The 24,246-nt window shown below is 34.6% G+C and overlaps 1 protein-coding gene across 1 annotated transcript; it reads right to left on the reverse strand.

Annotated features, from left to right (window-relative positions):
- Positions 1-7,545: 7,545 nt before the first annotated feature.
- On the reverse strand, positions 7,546-23,024 carry LOC107575098 (contactin-associated protein-like 2; the record flags this gene model as incomplete). The annotated part of the gene is made up of 5 exons (XM_016261505.1): positions 22,898-23,024; positions 14,351-14,554; positions 13,016-13,200; positions 10,257-10,400; positions 7,546-7,856 (listed from the first exon to the last, which is right to left on the reverse strand). Coding segments are annotated over exons 2-5 (791 nt in total), but the record flags the coding sequence as incomplete, so codon positions are not given.
- Between the last annotated feature and the right edge of the window lie 1,222 nt (positions 23,025-24,246).

The following is a 24,246-nucleotide window of genomic DNA, read 5'->3' on the forward strand; positions in this document are numbered from 1 at the left end:
TATAAATCTCAAAGTTAAAAGCAGTTGGGCTGCCTAAAGTTTTTACAGAAACCATAAAGCTTTTTTTTCAGGATTCTTTGATGAATGGAAAGATCCAAAAGAACAACATTATAAATGTCTTTACTGTCACTTTCCATCAATTTAATGCATACTTGATGAATACAAGTATTAATCTCTTTCAAACTAACTTACAAACATCTTTTGAACAGTAGTGTGCACAACAACACTTAAAAGTAAATTAGAATAATTGCCTATAAGTTCCATGATTGGACTGTTATTGCTATGACTCCAGAAAAGCCTTTTTTTATTGACACAATAAAACAACTTTTGTGAAGCCTTATCACTAAGTGGGCATACAAATTGTATTTTGAGCTATTTTGAGTCAAACCCATTATTTTGAGTGATATTTGTCTAAGCAGTGTTTAAGACCACATCCTGTTTAATTCATACCTCTAGGCTGACCTGGCACAAAGCTATAGTTTGCTTTGTGTCTTGACTTTGGCCTGTTGTAGGGTCCATTTCTTGAGGCACAGCCTGTGGGCTCCGGGGGACGGAGCTCAGACTTGCCATTATTGTTTACAGAGGCAATGTTTTGTGAGTGATGTAAAATACACATGACCACCCGATGGCCTTCACACATTCATAAAACATAAAAAAATATATAACCGACCCAAACTTTTAAATTGTAGTATACATATTTAAAGGTTAATTATTATTGTGTCAAAAAGTGTAATTATAATAATAAAGTGTGATTATTATAATTATAATTATATATGAACGCAATATTATACAACAACAAAAGTTATAGTATTTGTGATATTATTGTACTAAATTGAAAATAAATTATTAAAACATTATCTGGTGGAAAATATTATAAATTAAAATAATGAATCATTTTTATTGAGCTTGATGATATTTTCTTTCTCTATCCACTCTATCTACATGTGTTTCTGCCAGGAAAAGCCTTCACTTCGGAAGTGTGCCGATGATGCCTTAAAATGAAGCCTCTGTAGGCAGCTCACTGAAATTTTGGAACAGAAAAAATGACCCTCTCTGTTGAAAAAGGCTGTGTGAGACATCTGTTAATTTTGGCTGAAGAGGAAGGAAGGCAAACAGGAAGAAGTAGTCTGAAAGCGAAGAAGCTTTTAAAGAACGATTCACGGCAGCTTTTGAGACCCACTGTGAACGAACATCCCTGAAAGATCAATGGATTATTGCATAACATCCATCAAGATCGTTCACTAACTTGAAATTCAGAGCATGAGAGTATACAGGAAATTAACATTGCATCCTCCCTGAACAATGTAAGGAATGGCAGCCTCAAATCTATTCTGCTGTCTATGGACAAACTCCTCCATCATTTGGAAATGCAGACACTGTACACACAATACAAGCCTTTGAAACCAATTTGCTAGAAAGCACGCATTAAAAAGTCTCCGGAAAAAAATAAAAACCAGTCTGTGTGATTACATCTCCTACACTGTGAGCACACAAGTATAATATACAAGGTTTTCTATTGATAAGACCACGTTTCTTTTTTTAGTTTAGCCACTCGTTTTTTTCTTCTTCTCTGCTATGAAGAAAGTTGACTTTCATGAACACTCAACGGTGAATAAAAGCCTCTATTATGCTATGAAACTTACAGTAAATAAAAATGTAAAACCATTAAATGAATTGATTGAATTGAAAATCAGACCATCTGAACTAAACATTAAAAACAACCATATCTTTATAAAACAACGCAATAAAAAAATCATCTCTCATAAAAGGTGGCATATAAGAAAAAAAAACATGATATTTACATTTAATATTCTTGCTTTCAAGTTTGGTAAACAGTTGTAAAAAAAAAATCCAACAACTGAGTTAAAATATATATCAGTTAAAAAGGTTTAAAAAAAATCACATAAAAAATCACGTAAAGTGATTTTTTTCAGTTTTTGACTGAAGTCTGTTATGTTCATCAAGGCTGCATTGATTTAATAAAAAATACAGCAAAACAGTAATATTGTATTATTACAAATTAAAATAACTGTTTTCTATTTGGATATACATTAAAATGTAAGTTATTTCTGTGATGCAAAGCTGAATTTTCTATCTAGCCTTCAGTGTCACATGATTCTTCAGAAATCATTCTAATATGCTGATATGATGCTCAAGAAACATTTCTTATCATTATCATCATCAATGCTGAAAACAGTTGCTCTGAATAAATTTGTTTTTCATGGAAACAGTGATACATTTTTTTCAGAATTCTTTGATGAAAAGAATGTTCAAAATAACAGCAGTTATTTAAAATAGAAAGCTTTTCTAACAATGTGAAAGTATTTACTGTAATTTTTCATAAATTTTATGCATTTTTGCTGAATGAAAGTATTGATTAAAAAACACCTGATCCAAAACTTTTGAAAATACAATTAATAATATTTACAAAGCAGAATTTCTGTGCTGATCACTTGAATTCTGTGGAATAGATCTAAATTTGATAAAATATTAGTTGAGAGTAATATATTCTTACTAAAAGATGAAAACATGGTCAAAATAGCCTAAACGTTTAATAATGAACATATGAGATGCAGGGCATGTATGCTACAAGTCTGCAGAAATCTGCACAACTCTCCATCATCCCACTGTGGCAATAAATAGCAAGTAATAAACCCAAATGTCCATTCACCTTAACTTTCTTGGTGAGGCAGAAAGTTCAATATTGAATAGGAATACACTGCAATAATGGAGATCCCCCAAGGGAATCATAAGGCAAACACTATACCTCACAATGATTATAATGTTATATTGTCCCAGTTTATGAGCTTGCTAAATTGCCTTCTGACTGGATTGAAAATCTTCTCAAATTACCTTGGTGGGGCAAATATTTAAGACCGAAGCACAGAGTGAACTCAAATTCATAAGTGCTCAAGGGCTTCATAAATTTCAAAGAAAACAGATTCACTTAAACAAGCGGGATCAATATATGATAGAATACTAGAGAGAGACGAGAGGAGAGAGGCAATTGGCAGTTCTTTCAGTCTTCCAAGTTCACATGCCTTGAAGGTATCAGACTTTGGCTGAAGTCATGGGTAGAGCCACAGACGAATGCATATAAGGAGCAAAACAAATGCCACTGAGCATGACAATTTGAAGTTTTTTTTCCCCCAACTTATCCCATTAACACAAAGGAACATGTCTGTGATCGGTGCGATTCATCAAACTGTCAGCAACATGACTTGTCAGTGTTGTTCTTACAGGCTTACATTTCATGAGTGGAAAATCACTGGCAATTTTCATTCGCCCTGTCAATTTCCGTTGTAATTGAACATGCAGCAATGCTCCGAATACCTATTAGTTTTTTCTTAGAGGGTATAACGGCACTAACGATTAAAAGGAAAACAGATGTGTAAAGGAACCCTATTTTAAACCGTGCCACTAACATGTTGGAGCATTAGTGTCTTAACACTAAAGATTTAACATCCGCTCCCAGACAGTATCATTATGATGATTAACAATTTTACTGTAAACAGCAGCGTTTGACTAACTCTAACTGGGTCCATTAGTAAATAAGCAGAAAACAAACAAAAGCAAACATATCTTCACTCGATTCCTCATGCTTAATTAGAAAACTTCACAAAATTTGGATTATTCTCTTGACAGCTGCATACTTGATTACCATGGCAACAACCTTGCTGTAACACCACCTAATTATGATTAATTATCTGTTACCGAGGGAAGTAATCAGCACTTGCCATTGGCTCCCAAGAGATGATGATTAAATGCTGGAAAAACATTGAGGAACTTGCCAGCACAAGATGTCGATACGATCATGATTATTCTCAATTTAACCAAAAAGTGGGATTTTCATATTATCAGGCTATTAATGAGAGATTCGATTCTAAGAAAACACTGTCAGATATGGTTTGTATGAATCATCTTGAATCATTTGGATTTAGGGAAAAAGTTCTAATCCCTAACATAGTACCATTCCCACCAATTACAAATGGATCCGCCACACTGAGTCATTCATGACATGTCAAATAACTTAACGTGACGGCCGTTAATCTTCAGTGCTTATAGAAAAAGATGATGAAAACTCATTTCAATGCATTTAAATCAGTAGGCTGGAAATGCACTGAATTGCTGCAATTGTAAGTAAAAGTAAGAAGATGGCAATTACGCAAGTGTCCCCTCTGGAATTTGACTTAACTACGGCCTATTAGCAAGACTACGCTCATTTACGGCACTATCAGACTCCTCATTCACATTTCCAAAGCCAATTTGCAGCTCAAGACAAGTAGAATAGACCTTTGACCTGGACAAGAAAGGGATGGAACCAGGAGGCAAACAAGCTGAGCAGCAAAAGGAAAAAGAAAAAAAAAATTCACACAGTACAGATGAAATTTTACTGTATGATCCTACTAACCTGTATGATGTCTGGATCAGTCTCCTATACTACATCATTACGGAAAGGATAGCTTTATGTTTAGCAGCACTTGAGGTTTCAATTTCAGTAAACAGAACCAAAAGGTTTGGGACAGAATATCATACTAAAATACTTAGTTTCTTGCCATTCTTATTCAATTGTGCCGCAACACCTTTACTGAATCTACAGCTTGAAACAGATCAGAGTTCAGTGTATTCTGATTCTGTATTTTTAATTAATCAAAAACATACAGTGCAATCAATGCACTACGATTCCCACACAAATGATTCTGATGGACAGTTATTTTTCAGTAAATCAAAAACATACAGTGCAATCAGTGTAGTCTGATCCCCGAATTGACTCTTATGAGTCAGTTCTTTTTAGAAAATCAAACTGATTTTAGTCTGATTAGTGATACTGATAGTCTGAACTAGTCTGATTCCTAAATGAATGGCTCTTATAAACGTTTCTCTTCAGTAAATCAAAAACATACAGTGTAATCAGTGTAGTCCGATTCCTGAATGAATGACACTTATGAACAGTTCTTCTAAGTGAATCAGAAACATACAGTACAAAAACTGTTGCCTGTCTACAAACCTGTGCTGACTAGCTGGCCCACATCTTTTCACAGATCTTCAACAGATCACTGGAGCTGTGCGAAGTCCCTGCCTGCTTCAAATGCTCCACCATCATCCCCATTCCAAAGAAACTCAAAAACACAGGACTGAATGATTACAGACCTGTTGACTTACCATCTGTGGTCATGAAGTCATTTGAGAGGCTGGTGTTGGCTTATCTGAAGGACATTAATGGACCCTAACTGGACCCCATGCAGTTTGCTTACCGAGTAAACAAGTACATCTGGACAAACTGGGGACTTCTGTGAGGATCCTGTTTGTGTACTTCAGTTTGGCCTTCAACACTATCATCCAAGCACTCCTCCAGACCAAACTAACCCAGTTCTCTGTTCCTAGCTCTATCTGTCAGTGGATCACCAGCTTTCTGACAGATAGGCAACAGCTAGTGAGACTAGGAAAATTAATGTCAAACAGTCGCACCATCAGCACTGGGGCCCTTCAGGGCTGTGTTCTCTCCCTACTGCTCTTCTCCCTGTACACCAACGACTGCACCTCTACTGGCCCCTCTGTCAAGCTTCTGAAGTTTGCAGACGACACTATAGTCATCGGCCTTATCCAGGACAGTGACGAGTCTGCTTACAGTCAAGAGGTTGAGCAGCTGGCCTTCTGGTGCTGTCTTAACAACCTCGAGCTTAACACGCTCAAAACTGTGGAGATGATTGTGGACTTTAGGAGAAATCCCCCAGCCCTCCCCCACTCACTATAATGAACAGCACTGTGGCAGAAGTCGGGTCATTCCTGTGTAAATGTACCTTTTGCAAGAATTGTGAAATTATTTGTTATGAAAGCATCTTATAATTTGCCAAAAGAACTACACTTCCAAATATTTCTTCCTTAAATGTACTAAAATAATTGTTAGTGGAATAAATAAGGAACCAGAATTACCGTCTGCCTTCTTGGTTTAACAAACAACTAGCAGTAGATTGTTGAATTTGAAGCTATGAGGATCAGCAATTCATTGCAGAATTCCCATAAACCTTATCAGCTATTCATGAAGGTAGATTGATCATGAATGCTCTCAATTCAGCATCTATACCCCAGAACTAAAGAATTCAAGAAGCATGACAAAGGCAATCATTTATTAATACGTCAAGGTAATACTTCTTCAGCTAAACTAGACTCAATTTGCATTCTAATACCCCATGTCAGATTAATTAATTAACAAGAAAACTCCTGCCATGCAACCACACGTATAAACCTGCCTAACTGTCTATCGACAGATATATAAGGTTTCAACAATGGAGTTTTAAAGGATTTGAGAGGTATTCATAGAAAATGAAGAACATGTGCATGGGTTTCATTGATATTTGATGAAAAAACAATCAAATATTTCCAAGAGGGAGGGGGAAAAAATCATATGATCTATTAGACAACAAATGGATAATGTTCAGTCAACCCGATTCATTATAGAGCTATGGTTACTCTTGTACTGTGCTCTGTTGTACAGAAGAACAAGTGACAGCCCATATCAATACTTCCATTGATAAAGTCTACAATTGATCCAGTAATTCCAATAACATGCTGAAGTCTGAAAAGGGATCGAAATTTCAAATCCTGAAGACTTATTAGCCTGGGTCAGACCACAACATTAATCTCATAGCCGTCTCTGAGCACTTACTATGCATGGAACTCCATCAAGTTATTACCTGACTCTTCCATGCTTGAGTTCAATGTTGAGTCAATTTGCTTTTCTTAAAAGAGAAAAAGGATTCCATAGAGGTGAAGCCCAATTAGCCTTGAGGTTAACAATCCAAGAGTAACTACCCTTTCTCCTAATGGCCTATTAGCACAGGAGTTTGGCGAGTGTGTCCAGAATGTCTATAGATGTCTTTGGGCTAATGGTCTCCTTCAGACTGACAAAGACACCTCTAACGTCAACAAAAAAGGACAATTTCATTAAGATGAAGACTAGCCTCTTTAACATCTCAGTTGTTTCTTTTAAACAGTGGTGAAACTTAAATATAAACTAATTTCTCATCCAGTTCTTCCAAGACCAAATGATCCGGATTATGTTATCCACATTCATTCTAAGATACTTCAAGAGAGACGCCGAGACAAAATTCATACCCAACTAAAATTTACTCTATTTACAGTACTTTATTAATTGACAGCAAAATTGACCAAACAATTTTTGTTTTGGTATTTTCGTTTTTTTTTTAGCATGGATTAAAGGCATTACAAAATTAAAGGCAAAAAAAAACATTCCATCTCAAATGCTGTTCTTTTTAACTTTTTATTCATCAAAGAATCCTAAAAACATTTATCACAGTTTCCACAGAAATATTAAGCAGCACAGCTGATTTAAGCTATAAAAGAGAAACCTGGGCGTTAAAGTTTAACTCTGGGACATGATGCAACTTTACCATAATGCTAAAACTGGTGCTGACTGATCATACAGCATTTACACGTATAACATTGAAACATTAAGCAAATTATCAAGTAGGTGCTGCTTTGCTAGAAGAACAACACATTTAAAAAAAAAGAGGCTGATGAAACCTTATGAGATCTCCATGTAATAGCATTGTGTGTGGGAAGAATGTCAGCTCACCTGATGCAATGTCCACACGCATGTTTTTCTGCTGAGTGACATTAATGTGCGCTGTGACTTTTCCATCGTTTAGAGCCAATTCTAGCATTCCATCTGCCAAGGAGCTGAACAGGAGCAGGCCGCTGGGGTTCCAGGTACGGAACTGGAATCCCACAGACACCATATTGTGGTCCCTTCTTCCTGGCAGCTGCAGAAAGCTGGTGCCATTGAAGAAGACGGGGAACGTGTGCATGTCCACGCAGGAGAACGTCAGGTTGCGCTGAAAATGAGGCAGGAAACGTACAGCTGTTCACCATGTAGACCTACTGAGATGGTTGAACAATAGTTTATGAATCAAACATAACTTTTTCCGTTCGGGGTTCAGACACACTCTCTCTGTTTAAATCTAGATTAAAGACACATCTCTTTGGCCAAGCATTCAAATAATGCATCTCATAATCTTTTACTGCAGTCATAATCTTTTACTGCAGTTATATCTAATCAAATGCACATTATTATTCGTTAGTTTGGGTTAAACAAATAATTTTTGCTTGGTTGGAACAGCAGCTACGCTAATTATGTTTGTATTTGTTTCTCTGTCTTTTGCCACGGGATTAACATCCCGTGGTAACTAGGATTTACACAAGCTTCAGTCTGGATCCAGAACACCTGAGAAGAGATGATGCCAACCCCTCAGAGGACCTCAGATGATGCCAACCCTGAAACAACATACAGAACTACCACATTTTGCTATAAGTTTGATTGCATCATATAATAATTGCTGTTAATATTGTTCATCGTCTGTTTTATTACGTCTTATATTGATTTTTCCATTCTGCTGGTTCGTCTGGTCAGAGGAGAACTGGCCCCCCGACTGAGCCTGGTTTCTCCCAAGGTTTTTTCTCCATTCTGTCACCGATGGAGTTTTGGTTCCTTGCCGCTGTCACCTCTGGCTTGCTTAGTTGGGGACACTTCATTTCCAGCGTTATCGTTGACATAATTGCAAAGATATTATTTAAACTGAGCTGGATGTTGACATCACTGAATTCAATGATGAACTGTCTTTAACTGAAAAATGAGTGTTTACTATTGTCATTTTGCATTATTGACACTATTTTCCTAATTAATGCTGTTCAGTTGCTTTGTCACAATCTGTATTGTTAAAAATGCTATATAAATAAAGGTGACTGGTAACATAAGTTCACAGCTGAAAAAAATCTAAGACCAGCAAAGAATTTCAGGCTAGATGTTTTTCTCAGCTTGTTTTACATTCTACAAAACAGATGTCTCCATACAACATAAAATTTGATGTAACTTATTGCATATTGTATTTCTCATATGCAACATCTTTAATAAACGTACAAAGCTGCGAAATAAAGTAACTATAAATAAATCTGCGTCTGAAATGGTTGAGGACCTTTCATGTAGAACATGGGCTTAAAAAAAGATCCCTTAAAGTGCTGCTACAGCATGTTCCCAACCACGCTGTCGATTTCTGAACCTTAAGCTGGCTGCATGGAAGCAATGACAAGGACTGTTATTCATAACTCTCCAGCTCTACGTCCTTCTAAATGGTAATTTTGAAGCACCGAATGCACTTAAGACTTATTTCAAATCTAGAGAACTTAATCAGTCTCATCACAATGAAATAGAAAAGTGCACTCAGCCTTCTTCAGTGCTTCATAACAGAACCTCCGCTCATGTGATGTGTTTTATCAACCTTGAACATAATCCTTCAGACATGAATAATAATTCAGAGCCTGTCTATGGTGGACCCATGTCAAATTTGAGTGGAAAGGAGGAGAATCGTGCTATTTTCACGCTAGTAAAAAGATAGTTCAGACAAAAAATAAAAATTCTGACATCATTTACTCATCCTCATCTTGTTCCAAACCTGTATGACTTTCTTTCTTCTGTGGAACACAAAAGAGGATATTTTCAAAAATGTCTCTGTGGTTTTTGTACAATGAGTGTCAATGGGGTCCAATGTTGTTTTGGACCTAACTGCCGTTTACTGACTTTCAAATATCTTCTTTTGTGCAGAAGAAATAAAGTCATGGAGACTTGGAACGACATGAGGGTGAGTAAATAATGATAGAATTTTCATTTTAGATTTCATTTTGTGCAAATCTTTGGAACAAAATCATGAATCTAATTGTGTTTGTAAATCATGATGTGCTAGTGTAACTGTACAGCAGAGATAAGACTGTAATTTTCATCAGAAAAAAACCATTGTGTCTCTTCATGTTTGTGGTTCCATTAATGAACCACAGAACACTGACATGCTTATCAGATATAATCTGCAATTATTGCATTCTTTGTATTATCACAGGCAGTGGAAATTAGATTATTATCAGTGCTGACAACAGTCATCAAATCTGTGTAGATGATTAACATTCCAATCAGCATGTTGAAACAAATGAAACGGTTCCATACAGCATAGATATGAGGTTTAAAATGTGAGCTCCATCAATATCACGTCTGAACCACTCAGCATTCTGAAGTATCAACCTTGCACAGTTATTCATGGTCATACACCTCCACAAAACCCTCCAGACAAAAACAACCCACCCAAACGTGTTACATTTGCACAGAATGTCATGAACGGGAAAGTTATGCACTAAAACTCTGATCAGTCAGATATGGTTTGTGGAGTTGATTGAAAAGGGAACAGACTTACGAAATTAGAAGAGTCCAGTTTTTTTCTTCTGGCCAGGTCAGTGATGTTCTCTCCATTGTAGTTGATGCTTTCCATGCAGCCTTTGAAGTTTCTTCTACCTCCTGAGACTGGCTTACCAGAATAAGGCATTCCTCCGAAAGTCAGCTACATGGAAAAAAAAAAATCAGACATAAGCCAGAAAAACAGTATCAAGGCATTGCAACCCTCCAAGTCTAACACAACAATATATACAGAGAGTGGAGTAAGATGGCTCCTTAATCTAGTAAACTGTGTACAGTATTTTTTTTCACATTAAAATGCATATGAGAAAAGTGATAAGCCGTTTTTACGCTAAAAACATGTTTCTGCATGTAATAGTAAATTTGGTAACACTTCCCATAAAGGTTCCCTTTGTAAAGGGATTATAAAGGTGTTCATAAATGACTAATAACTCATCTAAAATGGCATTATAAATAATTGATAAGCAGTTATAAATACATGAATAAAAAGCGTGATTTTAATGCAATTCATGCAAAATAGTGAGACTTTTTAAACTCACGTTATAAATGCTTAATAAATATATTTATTCATACTTATTTCATCCGAAAGCAGATTCCTGATCTATTTCACAATGCAGCAAAAATAGACTATTATAGCGTCCATAAAGGTTCCCTTTGTAAAGGGATTATAAAGGTGTTCATAAATGACTAATAACTCATCTAAAATGGCATTATAAATCATTGATAAGCAGTTATAAATACATGAATAAAAAGCGTGATTTTAATGCAATACCTGCCAAATAGTGAGCCATTTTTAAATCATGTTATAAATGCTTAATAAATATATTATTAATACTTATTTCAATCAAAACTAGATTCCAGATTTATTTAATGATGCCCCCCCCCTTGTTTGTCTTTGTTTGTCTTGTTTGTTTTTAATAAATTATCAATTGTGACCCAGCTGCCTACTTGAGCCCATGAGCTTTTACACAAACAGGCGCCTCGCCATGTCTGAGCTTCTTATCAATGATTTATGATTTGTGAATGAGTTATTAGTCATTTATGAACACCTTTATAAAGTGTTACCGTAAATATTCTACATTTTACTTCAAATTAATTTTATGTCAAAGAAAAGTAATGCAGGTCTCTAAATATGCCATGCATGTTTGTGAATTGCCAGTGTAAAATACAATGCAAATTATTCAGCAAAAGAATAGGCATGGTTTTTTTTACCCAAAATGACTGCTGTGGGGTAAATGTTTCTGTGAATGGAGAAAGACAATATTTTCATTAATAAATATTTTCCTTGCTAGTTTATGAAAAAAGATTTAATGGGATTCTTTATAAGCATTTTATTTTCTCATTTATGTTAATTTTTTTGTAAATGGTTCCCATATTCAGATTCAACTTACTAACCATTTTTTTTTTAAACTCATATTTCCATGTTCCTTTTTTCAAATTAAAATCATAGTACACTTGTAAATTTAATGATGACAAATAATTTCCCATAGGGACAACCTAAGTAAAAAGTGGCACATCTTACCCCACTCTCCTCCTACAGTACGTCAAGACAGCATATGAGAATAGAGGGAGAGCTTGAAATATTACGTAACACATTATACAAACACATCCTGCTGTATCAGGCACAACCAAACAAATTAAGCTTGCGACAATGGAGTAAAATGATACATATTTTGTAAAATCAGATAATATCTAGCTATTGAAAGATGCTTTGTAAGTACTATTTTTCAAGCAATTTCAAACAAAGCCCCAGAAAAAAGCACTAGTGCTTCAATAAAATAGTCAATAAATGCAATTGTTTGTAAATGTTTGTCTGTGCTCCAGCAGAAAACGACTCACCGGTTTGGATCCGTTCATTATCAATGATTTATGATTTGTGAATGAGTTATTAGTCATTTATGAACACCTTTATAAAGTGTTACCGTAAATATTCTACATTTTAGTTCAAATTAATTTTATGTCAAAGAAAAGTAATGCAGGTCTCTAAATATGCCATGCATGTTTGTGAATTGCCAGTGTAAAATACAATGCAAATTATTCCGCAAAAGAATAGGCATGTTTTTTTTTACCCAAAATGACTGCTGTGGGGTAAATGTTTCTGTGAATGGAGAAAGACAATATTTTCATTAATAAATATTTTCCTTGCTAGTTTATGAAAAAAGATTTAATGGGATTCTTTATAAGCATTTTTTTTTCTCATTTATGTTCATTTTTTTGTAAATGGTTCCCATATTCAGATTCAACTTACTAACCACTTTTTTTTTTAAACTCATATTTCCATGTTCCTTTTTTCAAATTAAATTCATAGTACACTTGTAAATTTAATGATGACAAATAATTTCCCATAGGGACAACCTAAGTAAAAAGTGGCACATCTTACCCCACTCTCCTCCTACAGTACGTCAAGACAGCATATGAGAATAGAGGGAGAGCTTGAAACATTACGTAACACATTATACAAACACATCCTGCTGTATCAGGCACAACCAAACAAATTAAGCTTGCGACAATGGAGTAAAATGATACATATTTTGTAAAATCAGATAATGTCTAGCTATTGAAAGATGCTTTGTAAGTACTATTTTTCAAGCAATTTCAAACAAAGCCCCAGAAAAAAAGCACTAGTGCTTCAATAAAATAGTCAATAAATGCAATTGTTTGTAAATGTTTGTCTGTGCTCCAGCAGATTCAGCATCCCATAATGCATCTGCCTGTTAAATGAAGTTCAGAGCAATAAATCATTCACTTTCTCAGTCCTACCTCATAGTCCAGGTCAAGGTGGTCAAACTCCCCATTGGTGCGGAAGTGCTGAGTATGCTGATCAAGGGTGAAATTGACATTTCTCCTGTAGCGCTCAATTACTATAGAATGCCAATGATGATCGTCCAGCAGACTGCCGCTAGTCACAGATGTATGGCCCAGGATGGAGCCGTACTGATTACTTCCTACAGTTTATTAGACATGGGAGACCATCGTTAATATCAATCACACAATATCTTCACCTTCACTGCAGTCTTCGCAGTGCATATAAGATGTTTATGCCCTCATGATATACAAGATAATGGGTTTTGTGTTTTACAGTCTATGAGTATTTCTTTTCCCTCCAGCTAGATTTTTCTGCAATGCGGGTCCATGAGATATTAAAGGGATAGTTCACGCAAATGAAAACTCACCCTCATGTTGTTCCAAACTTCTTATTCTGTGGAAAATTCAATTAAAGTCAATGTGGTTTTGGACTCCATTGACTTATAGGGACAAAAACAGCTGAAATGTTCTTTAAATGATCTTCTTTTGTGTTCTACAGTTTGGTGTCAGCAAGATTTTTTATTTTGTAATGTTTTTTAAAGAAGTCTCTTATGCTCATTTATTTGATAAAAAAATACAGTAAAACAGAAGAATTGTGAAATATTATTACAATTAAAAAAATACATTTTAATATATTTTCAAATGCATATTATTTTCCTGTGAAAGGAAAGCTTAATTTTCAGCAGTCATTACTCCAGTCTTCAGTCTCACACGATTCTTTAGAAATCCTTCTAATATGCTGATTTGCTGCTCAAGAAACATTTCTTAATATTATCAATGCTGAAAATAATTGTGCAGCTTAATATTTTTGTGGAAACTGTGATACATATTTTTCCAGGATTCGCTGATGAATAGAAAGTTTAAAACAACAACTTTTAGTTGAAATAAAACTATTTTGTAACATAAAAAGTAACATACAAGTCTTCACTTTTTGATCAAATGAATGCATCCTTGCTGAATAAAAATATTAATTTTTAATTTAAATAAATAAAATAAAAAATAAAAAGTCCTACTAACCCAAAACTTTTTTTTTAATTGCATGAGGGTAAGAACCATGACAGAATTTTTATTTTTTGAGTGAACTCTCCTTTTAAATGTAACTCATTTTTACTAAAGAATCAATGAGGAACAAACAATCAATTAAATAACAGAAGACAGCAGGTATAAAGTTAATAAATAACATGAAGAAATACTTACAGCAGCACATTAATAAAAAAAAAACACACCAAGGTACACACAAGCGCACCAAAAACACAGCAGATATCTATTAGGCCTCCATATGAGATTTACCGAGGTTTATCTGCAGCAGTAGCCGGCCTCTCCTCAACTCCAAGGTAATGTAGTCACCCTGTTGCCCCTCTCCGTGCAGAATCACCCCTTCGCTCTCTGATGTTTTAAACTTCAGGGCTATCACGTCCTTCAAAATTTTCATCTTCTTCATTTTGAAGCGGTAAGAGATCACCCCCTGCCCGTCAAAATTAATCACATCTGCCCCTGTTGATGGAAGGAAGAAAGACAGGAGGAGGAAAAGAGATTAGCGCCTCTGAGGTGACTAGGTGTCATGCCCATTTTTGGCTAAATGATCGGTTGAGTGACTGTTCTATAGATTGCTGGAACGAAAGCATGGAGAAATTCACAGAAAAACTGCAGCTGGGATCAGGTGATAAACTACAGTGAGGAGGCAGAAAATTGCAGTGGGCTATTACCTGCTGACAAAGCCTTTCTGCTTATTGCGCAAAGGAGGAGGATTTTTGATCCTGTCAAGGCTCAGAATGATGCATACCGGAAGTTATGAATGTAAATTCCTTTCGCGGCATCTCTGGCTCACTCTCTTGGTTTAATCTCCTGCACTGACACCGTATAAACTTTGGATATATTACACACGCTCATGGTGCCTGATGGCACTTGATTGCTTTGCAGACTGTCTTTATATCATTCAGAAGCCGTGTAAAATCTGTGATCAGCATGAGAAGGTAATTATAAAGAGATCTACAGCAACCTGAGATCAACAGAAAAATACAGATGTCATCATGTTCCCTTCCACCAATAAGATTGAAGTGGCGTGTTTATTCGCTTGCATTACTGAGAGATTGATTAGGTTTGATTTGAGCTTAATTAAAATGTAAATGATGGTGCTGATTTTGCAGTAGGCTTGTGACTGCAATAACTTTGGACTAAAAAGGTGTCATATGGTGGCCATAAAAGGGTAAATACTAGTTTTATTATATAAAAAAAAAATCATGTCTCATTGAGAAAAGCAATCTTCAGCAATATACACAAAGTTATAAAAATATATAATAAATATAATATATATTGCTGCAAAAAAAATTCAGCTTTGCCATCACAGCTATAAATTACATTTTAAAATAAAATAGAAAACTGTTATTTTGAAATACAGAAATGTTTCACAATATTAATGTACTCTTACTCTATTATTCTTTTACTCTATTACTCTATTATGATGAAATAAATACAGACTTTTTCAAAACAATAATTAAAATCTTATCAACCCTTCACTTTTAAACAGCAGAGTATATATACAGTAAATCATTATTTATGTTTAATTAGCATTATGCATAATATACTGTATATGGCAAGCTTAACCTCAAAGAATTAATACATATCTGGGGTTAATAAGATTTTTAAAAAAGAAATTAGCATTTTTATTCAGCATGGACACATTAAATCGATCAAAGGTGAGAGTACTTTTACATTGCTACAAAAACTTGTTTGCATTTACATGCAATTATGAGAAAGGACAAATAATTCTAACCAAAACATAATGTGATGATTATGTTAATTAAATAAAATTAAATGATTCATGGTGGGTGTTTCAGAAAACAATATACCAAAATATCACATACGGAGTATGTTTCAGGTCTGCTGTAAGTGTTATTTTTAAGTCAGCCAGCGAGTAAGATATTTCCATTATTTGAATGGATCGTTCATGCATTGTATGCATTCCTGAGGCATGTAAAATCAATTTGCATTTATCAGCTTCCATTAGCATTGTAAATTGCAAAATGATGAAACAACTGTATTTGTTTTACATGGACAAAGCAGATGAGAATATGCATTCAGTGTAATCTGTCATGTCCATAATCACCAGAGGATGCCTGTAGTATGTAGTGTCTACTACGATCGCGTGTGTGCGTCTGTGTCTAGAGTACAGTCTGCATGTGGAATTAATTCAATTCTCTCCATGCACCCTGCTGGGGACTGATTACTACATTAATGCATGAGTATGTGTGCTACGTCTGGCCAGTTGCTCTTCCACTCCTCTTGTCTCTCTCTCTCTCTCCACTGCCAATCCCCTTCACCTCCATCACGAATGCATTCATCCGTTCTCGCCCGATCAACAAGGTCAGAGCACTGCATTCATTCTCATTCTGTGCTTCATCTCCACTGCAGGTCTTGCTTATCTAACTCCCATTCTTTCCCTCTATGCTCCCTGCGAAGGGCTATCTCTATTCCTTTACTGCACATCTTATTTATTTTCACTCAACAGTCAATGCATTTCCGTGTCTGAAGAGAAACCGAGTGGCGGAAAAGGTCCCCAAAAATGTTTTTGTAATTTTTTATATTTTCCTGTTAGAAAGATCTGCCTAGGAACATGGTAACTGGTTATTAGCCGGTTCTTGCTGGTTTAAGATGGTTAATAGGTTCAAGCTGGTCATTACCAAGTGTAAGCTGGTTTAAGACAGCCTTTAGTTGGTTTATACTGGTCATTAGCTGATGTAAGCTGGGTTAAGGTGGTCATTAGCTGGTTATTAGTTGATTTAATATGGTCATTAGCTGGTTTAAGATGGTCATTAGTTGAATTAAACTGGTTTAAGATGGCCACTAACCGATTTAAGATGGTCAATAGTTGGTTTAGAAAGGTCATTAGCCTGTTTAAGCTGGTCATCAGCTGGTGTAAGCTGGTTTAAGGTGGTCATTAGCTGGTGCAAGCTGGTTATTAGTTGCTTTAATATGGTCATTAGCTGGTTTAAGATGGTCATTACCAAGAGTAAGCTGGTTTATGATGGTCATTAGTTGGGTTAGGAAAGTCATTAGCTAGTTTAAACAGGTCATTAGCTGGTTTCAGACGGTAGTTAGTTGGTTCAAGTTAGTCATTAGGTGGGGTAAGCTGGTTTAAGGTTTGTCATTAGCTGATTTAAGACAGTTATCAGATGGTTCAAGTTATCACCTAGTCTAAGATGGTTTAAGAGAGTCATTAGCTGGTTCAAGCTGGTCATCATCTGGTGTAAGCAGGTTTAAGATTGTCATTAACTGGTTCAAGCTGGTCATTACCTAGTGTAAAATGGTTTAAGGCAGATTAAACTTAAACTTAAACTTAAACTATTACCTATTGTAAACTGGTTTAAGTTGGTCATTAGCTGGTTCAAGCTGCTCATTAGCTGGTGCATGCTGATCAGTAGTTGGTGTAAGCTACAATAGCAGGTAGCTAGTTTGTTATAGGTAAGGTTGTCAAATTAATATGTTAATTTAGGATGATGATGATTATTCTTATTAGTAGAAGTATTAGTATTTTAATTTTTAATATTAAATAGTAAAAAACAAAAAATGCCCACCTGAATAAAACATGAATTCCTTAACAAGAGATTTCAATAGTTTTTAGATAGTCCTTGTTGCAGGTCCAGCACGTCAGCTTAATCCAGCTAATGACCAGTTTAGAACAGTAAAAAACAAGCTATCATGCTCCAAAACACAACTACCATTTTAATCTGGATTTTTCAGCAGGGTGAAATACTGTGTTTATTTTTTTCCACCCTATGCCCTCATAAACAAGCGTTTGGAGATGGCGGCATGTCTTTATCGGCATCTGTGATCACCAGCACGAGATGATGAAGGAATATGAGCGGTTTAACCAGCAAGGAGCAAATGTGGATGAAACACTTTCTGACAGGAAAATCAGTGCAGCCAAACCCCTCTCTGCTCCTCACGAGTAGGAAAACAGCTTGAGGAATGATATGCATCTACAGCTACCAGGCTTCATTCATACTTGTCATAAACACAAACATTCAGAGAGCTGGATGTCAGGTTTATTTACACTATCATTATTTCAATGGAAGTACTAAAAGCAGAAAACATTTTCTACTATGCTGCAGTTTTATACATCTCAAGGATTTTATTTTTTCCTCAATCAATAATTTAACAAATTAAAAGAAGTAAGAAGGTTATGGTTTAAAAAAAGTAAATGAGTAAATATGGTTCTTCTGGTCTGGGGTTAAATGACAGATGTTTACATCACTGTAATGAGACAACTGAGTGTAATACTTACTCAAACCAATTTATGGGGGCATTAATCGAAATGTGTTATCAAGATCAATTTGGCAACACTTAATATAATGAAAGTAATGAATTTGTCAAGGCTATATTCCATTTAAGAAAACAGAGCATGTTGATAGTTCATAGAATTTTTTCTCCTTGCTAGTGAAATTACAATATAATAAAAGGCTAGATTGAAATAAAAATGTAAAAAGAATACCAATGATCTGAAGCAAGTGGAATAATAACAATACAATTAATTTACAGACATGACCTACTGCTGACGCTCACCCTGTGAGCCACATTCAGATTTCAGGACGTTTTGACCACACTGGAGACATCTGCTCCAAAAATACATCCACTCATCTGGAAAGCAATTCTGTTTAAATCCATGATTTGCAATGACTAATACCTTTTAAACAAATGAAAATCCAGCAAAGCTGTCTCTGTAAATTGATTAAATAAAATAGCTTATCCTTTAACCACAACAACAGTGCTAAGAAAGTTAACCACGTATATGTATATTTGGTATTCAGTAAATACTTTTTGTTTTTTATTCCAAGCACCTTGTTGGTTTTGTGAAGTAGCACCAGAACAACTCCACAATACCAAGTAAATGTAACCAGGATCCAAAATTAATTCAATTCAATTAAATTTAACTAACAGCTGCCAAGCAGTGTTGGGTAAATTACTTTAAAAAAGTAATTAATTGCTAATTACAAATTACCTCATCAACATTGTATTTAAACTACTTTTCTAATTACTCTGTCTGAAAAGTAATTTAATTACTCAATAAGTAACTTAACTATTCAAATCTTTTATTACTTCTTAAAATCCCTACAATCCTTGATGCATAGAGAATAGAAATGAAACTCTTAATTCTATCAGTTTGAGTTAAACATGGAATGGTTTAGCCTTTTAGCTTTAAAACAACTGTAATACTTAAGCAGTTAAAAAATGCTCTAAAATACTCTGAAAATATCTGAATAACAAAAAAGTTTTAAGTAACATTTATAAACGTGCCTTAGAACAGCGGTTCCCAAACTGGGGTGCGCTCACCCCTAGGGGTGCACAGACCGACCAGCAGGGGTGCACGAGAGAATGCTTTTGATGATCTGTGTGCATTTTTTGAAGGGGCAAGTGAAAGAGAATTTTACTTGCCCGACCGGACAACTAATCTAATCGAATTAAAACATCGAATTAGGGAAGCACCAAAATTTCGGCGAGAATGATTCTGATTTTATTACACTTGGTGTAAACGGCAATTCATAATGGATAATCAATAGTAACAAGGTTGCGGCAGTTGAGACTCACATGAGACAATCTCATGGAGAAATCGAAACAAATGAACACAACTGCACACAGAAGAAACATACTGCGGTAAAAAATTTCATTTTTATATTTATTTCATAAAGCCTAGCCTAATTAATTAACATGACACGACTAAGAGAGTGCAGTTCCCCGAGAATCAGTTGCCACCTTGCTGGCGGGTTACTTTCAAATTTAAAAGTAACTTTTTTTTTTTTTTTTTTACAACTTTTCATATTTGTAAATAAAAAAACCTGATGTAAAACACCAAGCTCACAGCATTATTTATGCTGTTGTAATTTTGCAGTGTTAATGCATTCATGCTACATTTCAGCTTCATTAAATTGTCTGTGTAAATGCATCTAAATGCCACTTCAGCTGCTTCTGTTTCTCCAGCAGTGGATTTTTTTTTTTTAATACTGATTTCATTTGATTGGTAACAGCCCTATAGAGTCTTATTATAGTAAGTGAAATTATTAATAAAATATAAGAATTTCATATGAAATATGACACATGCCACTTTTATAGGCAAAAAAAAGACCTGGAAATCAATTAAAAAATGTTTAAAATGCAGTAACTTTAGTCATAGAAAATTTAATTTTCTAGCAAAAGAGTTAATGTTAAGCCCTGTATACAGTGAATACTTGTATTTATACTTGTATTGCACTAAAAAATGTGGTGTTTAACCGGAGTATGGTGGTGTGGGTGCTTGACGTGTCAAACACTAGAAAGGGGTGGCACGCTGCAAAAACTTTGGGAACCACTGCCTTAGAAGAAAATATTACTGGTGTGCATCTTGAGATAATACTTGAGATAGTATTATAAGGTATGTGCAAGTTTCTTTCAGTTAAAACAGCTCAGAAATGTATTTTAGTCTGGCACTAGGCTTAAGCCTTGTCTGTGAAACCAGGGGTACATGTATCAAGCTGTAAGCATGAAATTTTTCAAAGCAATGAGTACCATATTTCATACACACTGACATACTATATATGTATATGACATTAGCAGTTACTAATACTAATTATGTCCACTCCTAACAAAAAATAACATGATTTTGTACTGTCATTCATGCACGTATGCTTTGTCTGTATTACCACACAGGTCATAAACAACATTATGATATTTTATAAACTAAATTCTTAGTGCTTAGCACATTATAAACATCGACATCTGATAGTAGATCAGTAAACACTGATCTAAAAATTCCTAGACTGTAACATTCATCATGATGCAGTGTTAACATTCACATTACTTTATATCTATATCGTATATTATATATATCTCATATTTTTATTATATGATAGCAAAACATTTACATCCTCGTTTCGTACGACATTTAGCCTATATGTAATAAGTTGCCTGTATATACTGTATATGAATGTATATAATATTTCAGCAAATTTTACTCGCTTTCACACATTTCAGTTTGCCATAGTTTAAAGCCCAACTAGTAAAATGCGTACAAGTTTATGTGAAAATAACATGTTAACTAATGTAAGTAAGAATAAATTACAGAAATGATATCCTCCGCTGAATAAAGCCGCGTCAGATCACACGGTTCTTCTCAGGTAAATTCTGGCTTATCGCAGTTCTTCCAAAGACGATGAAAAGTAGATTGATTTTGATTTTACCTCGCATTGGTTTCATACGGATTAAATAATCAGAGAATTTATTTTTTATTAGAATTTTTTAATTTAAAAGTAGACACTTCAAGTTTTCTATTGACATATTTCTCACATCTGTGTGTCTAGTATTCACAGAGTTTTGGTTCATTTTTGTGACGCGTTTCAGAAAGAAGTTCACGGAGACCAAAACAGCAGAAAGCGCACCCTGTTTGTTTAGTTTATTTTACAAAAGCACAATGTTTTGATGTTATTGTCAGTAAACACAAATAAAAGTAGACTCTTTACAGATTCGATTGATGTCTTAGTCTTATCTGTATCTGAGTATTTTAGGGTCTTTTCTCTGTCATCAGGAAAAACTGCAAGTGAACACGCCGGCGCAGAGGGTTAAAGATGCTGCATTCAATTTTACCTTTAGATGATAAATTTATATTTCAAATTCAATATTGATTTTAGAACTTTTTAAATTATTTACAGTATGCACGTACTTTATAAGTAACTGTAACTAAATTACCTAAGAATGACCTTAATTACCTTACTTTTTTCAGTGGATAAGTTACTTACAGTAGTAACGCGTTACACCCAATACTGTTGCCAAGTGAACAAAAAAGTGAATTCCATTGTTAAAGGTACATACATTTATTCTAAATTAAGTTATTAAATAAATTCATTATAATAAATTCTAAACAAATGAATAAAGTGCACATTATAACAATATAATATTATTATTATTAAAATAATATAAGAAATATCTACATTTTTAACATTTACTTTCTCAAATAACCTACCAAAGGGACATAATTATAACATACATTAAATTATTAAATAAATTATTCATAGTAAATAAATGATAAATATATATGACATTTTTTATTTAATGTAATAATAATAAATGTAATACAATTTGATTTTATTAATATTGAAAAAATATATTGAAATATTTAATATTGAAAGAAATATCTATATATTAAATTTTTTAAAAGTGTCAAAAAGTTAATTTTGGACTCAAGTAACAACTGTTTTGATTGATTTACTGTAATAGCAGCTGATGTAAAACTACACATTAAAAGGTTAAAATATGATAACTATTTTGAAGACTTAAGCATTTTTGTTTGTCTCAACTTTATATTTACCCCAAAACATCAAACTGACAAATATTCTGTTTGATTTTACAGCACACAGTATAAGTTCTCTTCTCAGTTTTAGTAAACAGCAGGGTGCCGTACTAGCAGACATTTGCGCAAATCATGGAAACGTGGATTTGTATGTGATGGATAGCTGACCTTGACTTTCAAAAAAAGTTTCTCTTAATTGTACCAGGATCTTCCTGAATACATATTGCCACCTTGCACTGCATATTAATAATTCTAGTGATACAAAAAAAGCATAGAACCATGTTTCCTCAGCATGAAAATTAACTTTGAATAGATAAAACAGTCAATTTGATTCTGAGCTTAGTAAATGTTACAGCTATAATAAAGATCTGGCTACATAAAAAAATAATAATAATACTCAGTTTTCAGGATGAAAATACCAACGGGCTTCAGCATCATGTAAGTAACTTCTATGATGCCATCTTTGCTGATATTTACTCAATTATATTGATGTGAAATGTGACAGTGCAGAGTCAACTTACAGTACGGGCACCCATAGATCTCGAACCTGAGGCCGATCCGTCCCTCTTCACTCCAGTCTAAAGGAATGATGCGCAAATAACGGGCCACAATCGGGTTTTGCAGGTCATGCCGAACCACACTCTCTGTATTGGAGTTACCTGCAAATGCCTGCAAGAAAGATGCGAAATATGTTACTTGACTTGTTTTAACTTAAATCTATGGAAGCCCGTTTCCGCCACCGAATAAAAAATAAAACCAGGTAATAGCGACTTTTTATCTCACAAGTCTGACTTTTTTTCCTCATAATCGCGAGTTCATATATGGTAATTCTGACTTTATCTCAGAATTGTGAGATATAAACTCTCACTTGCAAGAAAGAATGTCTTAATTGCTAACTCACAATTCAGACTTCTTTCTCGTAATTGCAAATTCACATCTTCGGAATTCTTCGGAATTGTGTTTTTATATGTCGCAATTCTGATCTTATAATATACAACTGTGAGTTTATATCTCACAATTCTGACTTGAAAACTCACAATTGCGAGTTTATATCTCTCAATTCTGAGAAAAAAGTTAGAATTGCGACTTTATATTATTTCTCAGAATTGTGATTTTATATCTCACAATTCTGACTTTTTTCCTTGTAATTGCGAGTTTACATCTCCCAATTATGATTTTTTTTTCTTGCAATTGCAAGTTTATATAACACAATTCTGATGGGGGAAAAAAGTCCGAATTGTGAAATAAAAAGTTGCAATTACCTTTTTTAAAAAAATGTTTTTATTCAGTGGCAGAAACGGGCTTCCATATATATATATATACACACAGGGCCTAAAATTAACACTCGCCAAGTGCCAAATGCGAGTAAAAATCGTCGTTGGCGAGTATAAGTAACAGTGTCAGTCGCCAGTTGGCGGGTAAAACTTTTAAGAAATATAACAAATGCAATGTAATGAGAACAACAGCCAGTTTTTAAAGAGATTCGCTGTTTCTGACATAAGCAGATAAAATAATCTTTTCCATAGACAAGATCCTCGTGATTAGCTGTTCTGTCATAAGCAACAAGAGCGAATCAAATAATAGGATACAAACGGGCTGATGAGGTCAGAGCAGAGTGATGGCTAGCTTGTCCCTAGACACGGTTCTAATAACTTTTACCTGAGAAGATATTGCTGCTTCATTTCGGAAGATTAACTTTTCCCATCTTTATTCTTCATGACCCGAGAATGTGGCGACTTCAACACACGAAAACACACAATTATGTCAAAATAAGACTATGTTTATAAGTTACCGCATAAACATAGTCTTAAATGAGTTATAAAGTCTTAAATGACAGTAAAGAGTTTGGAGAAAATAAGATATGTGTCAG

The sequence above is a fragment of the Sinocyclocheilus grahami genome, unplaced genomic scaffold (genome assembly GCF_001515645.1).
Source record: "Sinocyclocheilus grahami isolate Dianchi unplaced genomic scaffold, SAMN03320097.WGS_v1.1 scaffold2463.1, whole genome shotgun sequence".
Taxonomy (NCBI): Eukaryota; Metazoa; Chordata; class Actinopteri; order Cypriniformes; family Cyprinidae; genus Sinocyclocheilus; species Sinocyclocheilus grahami.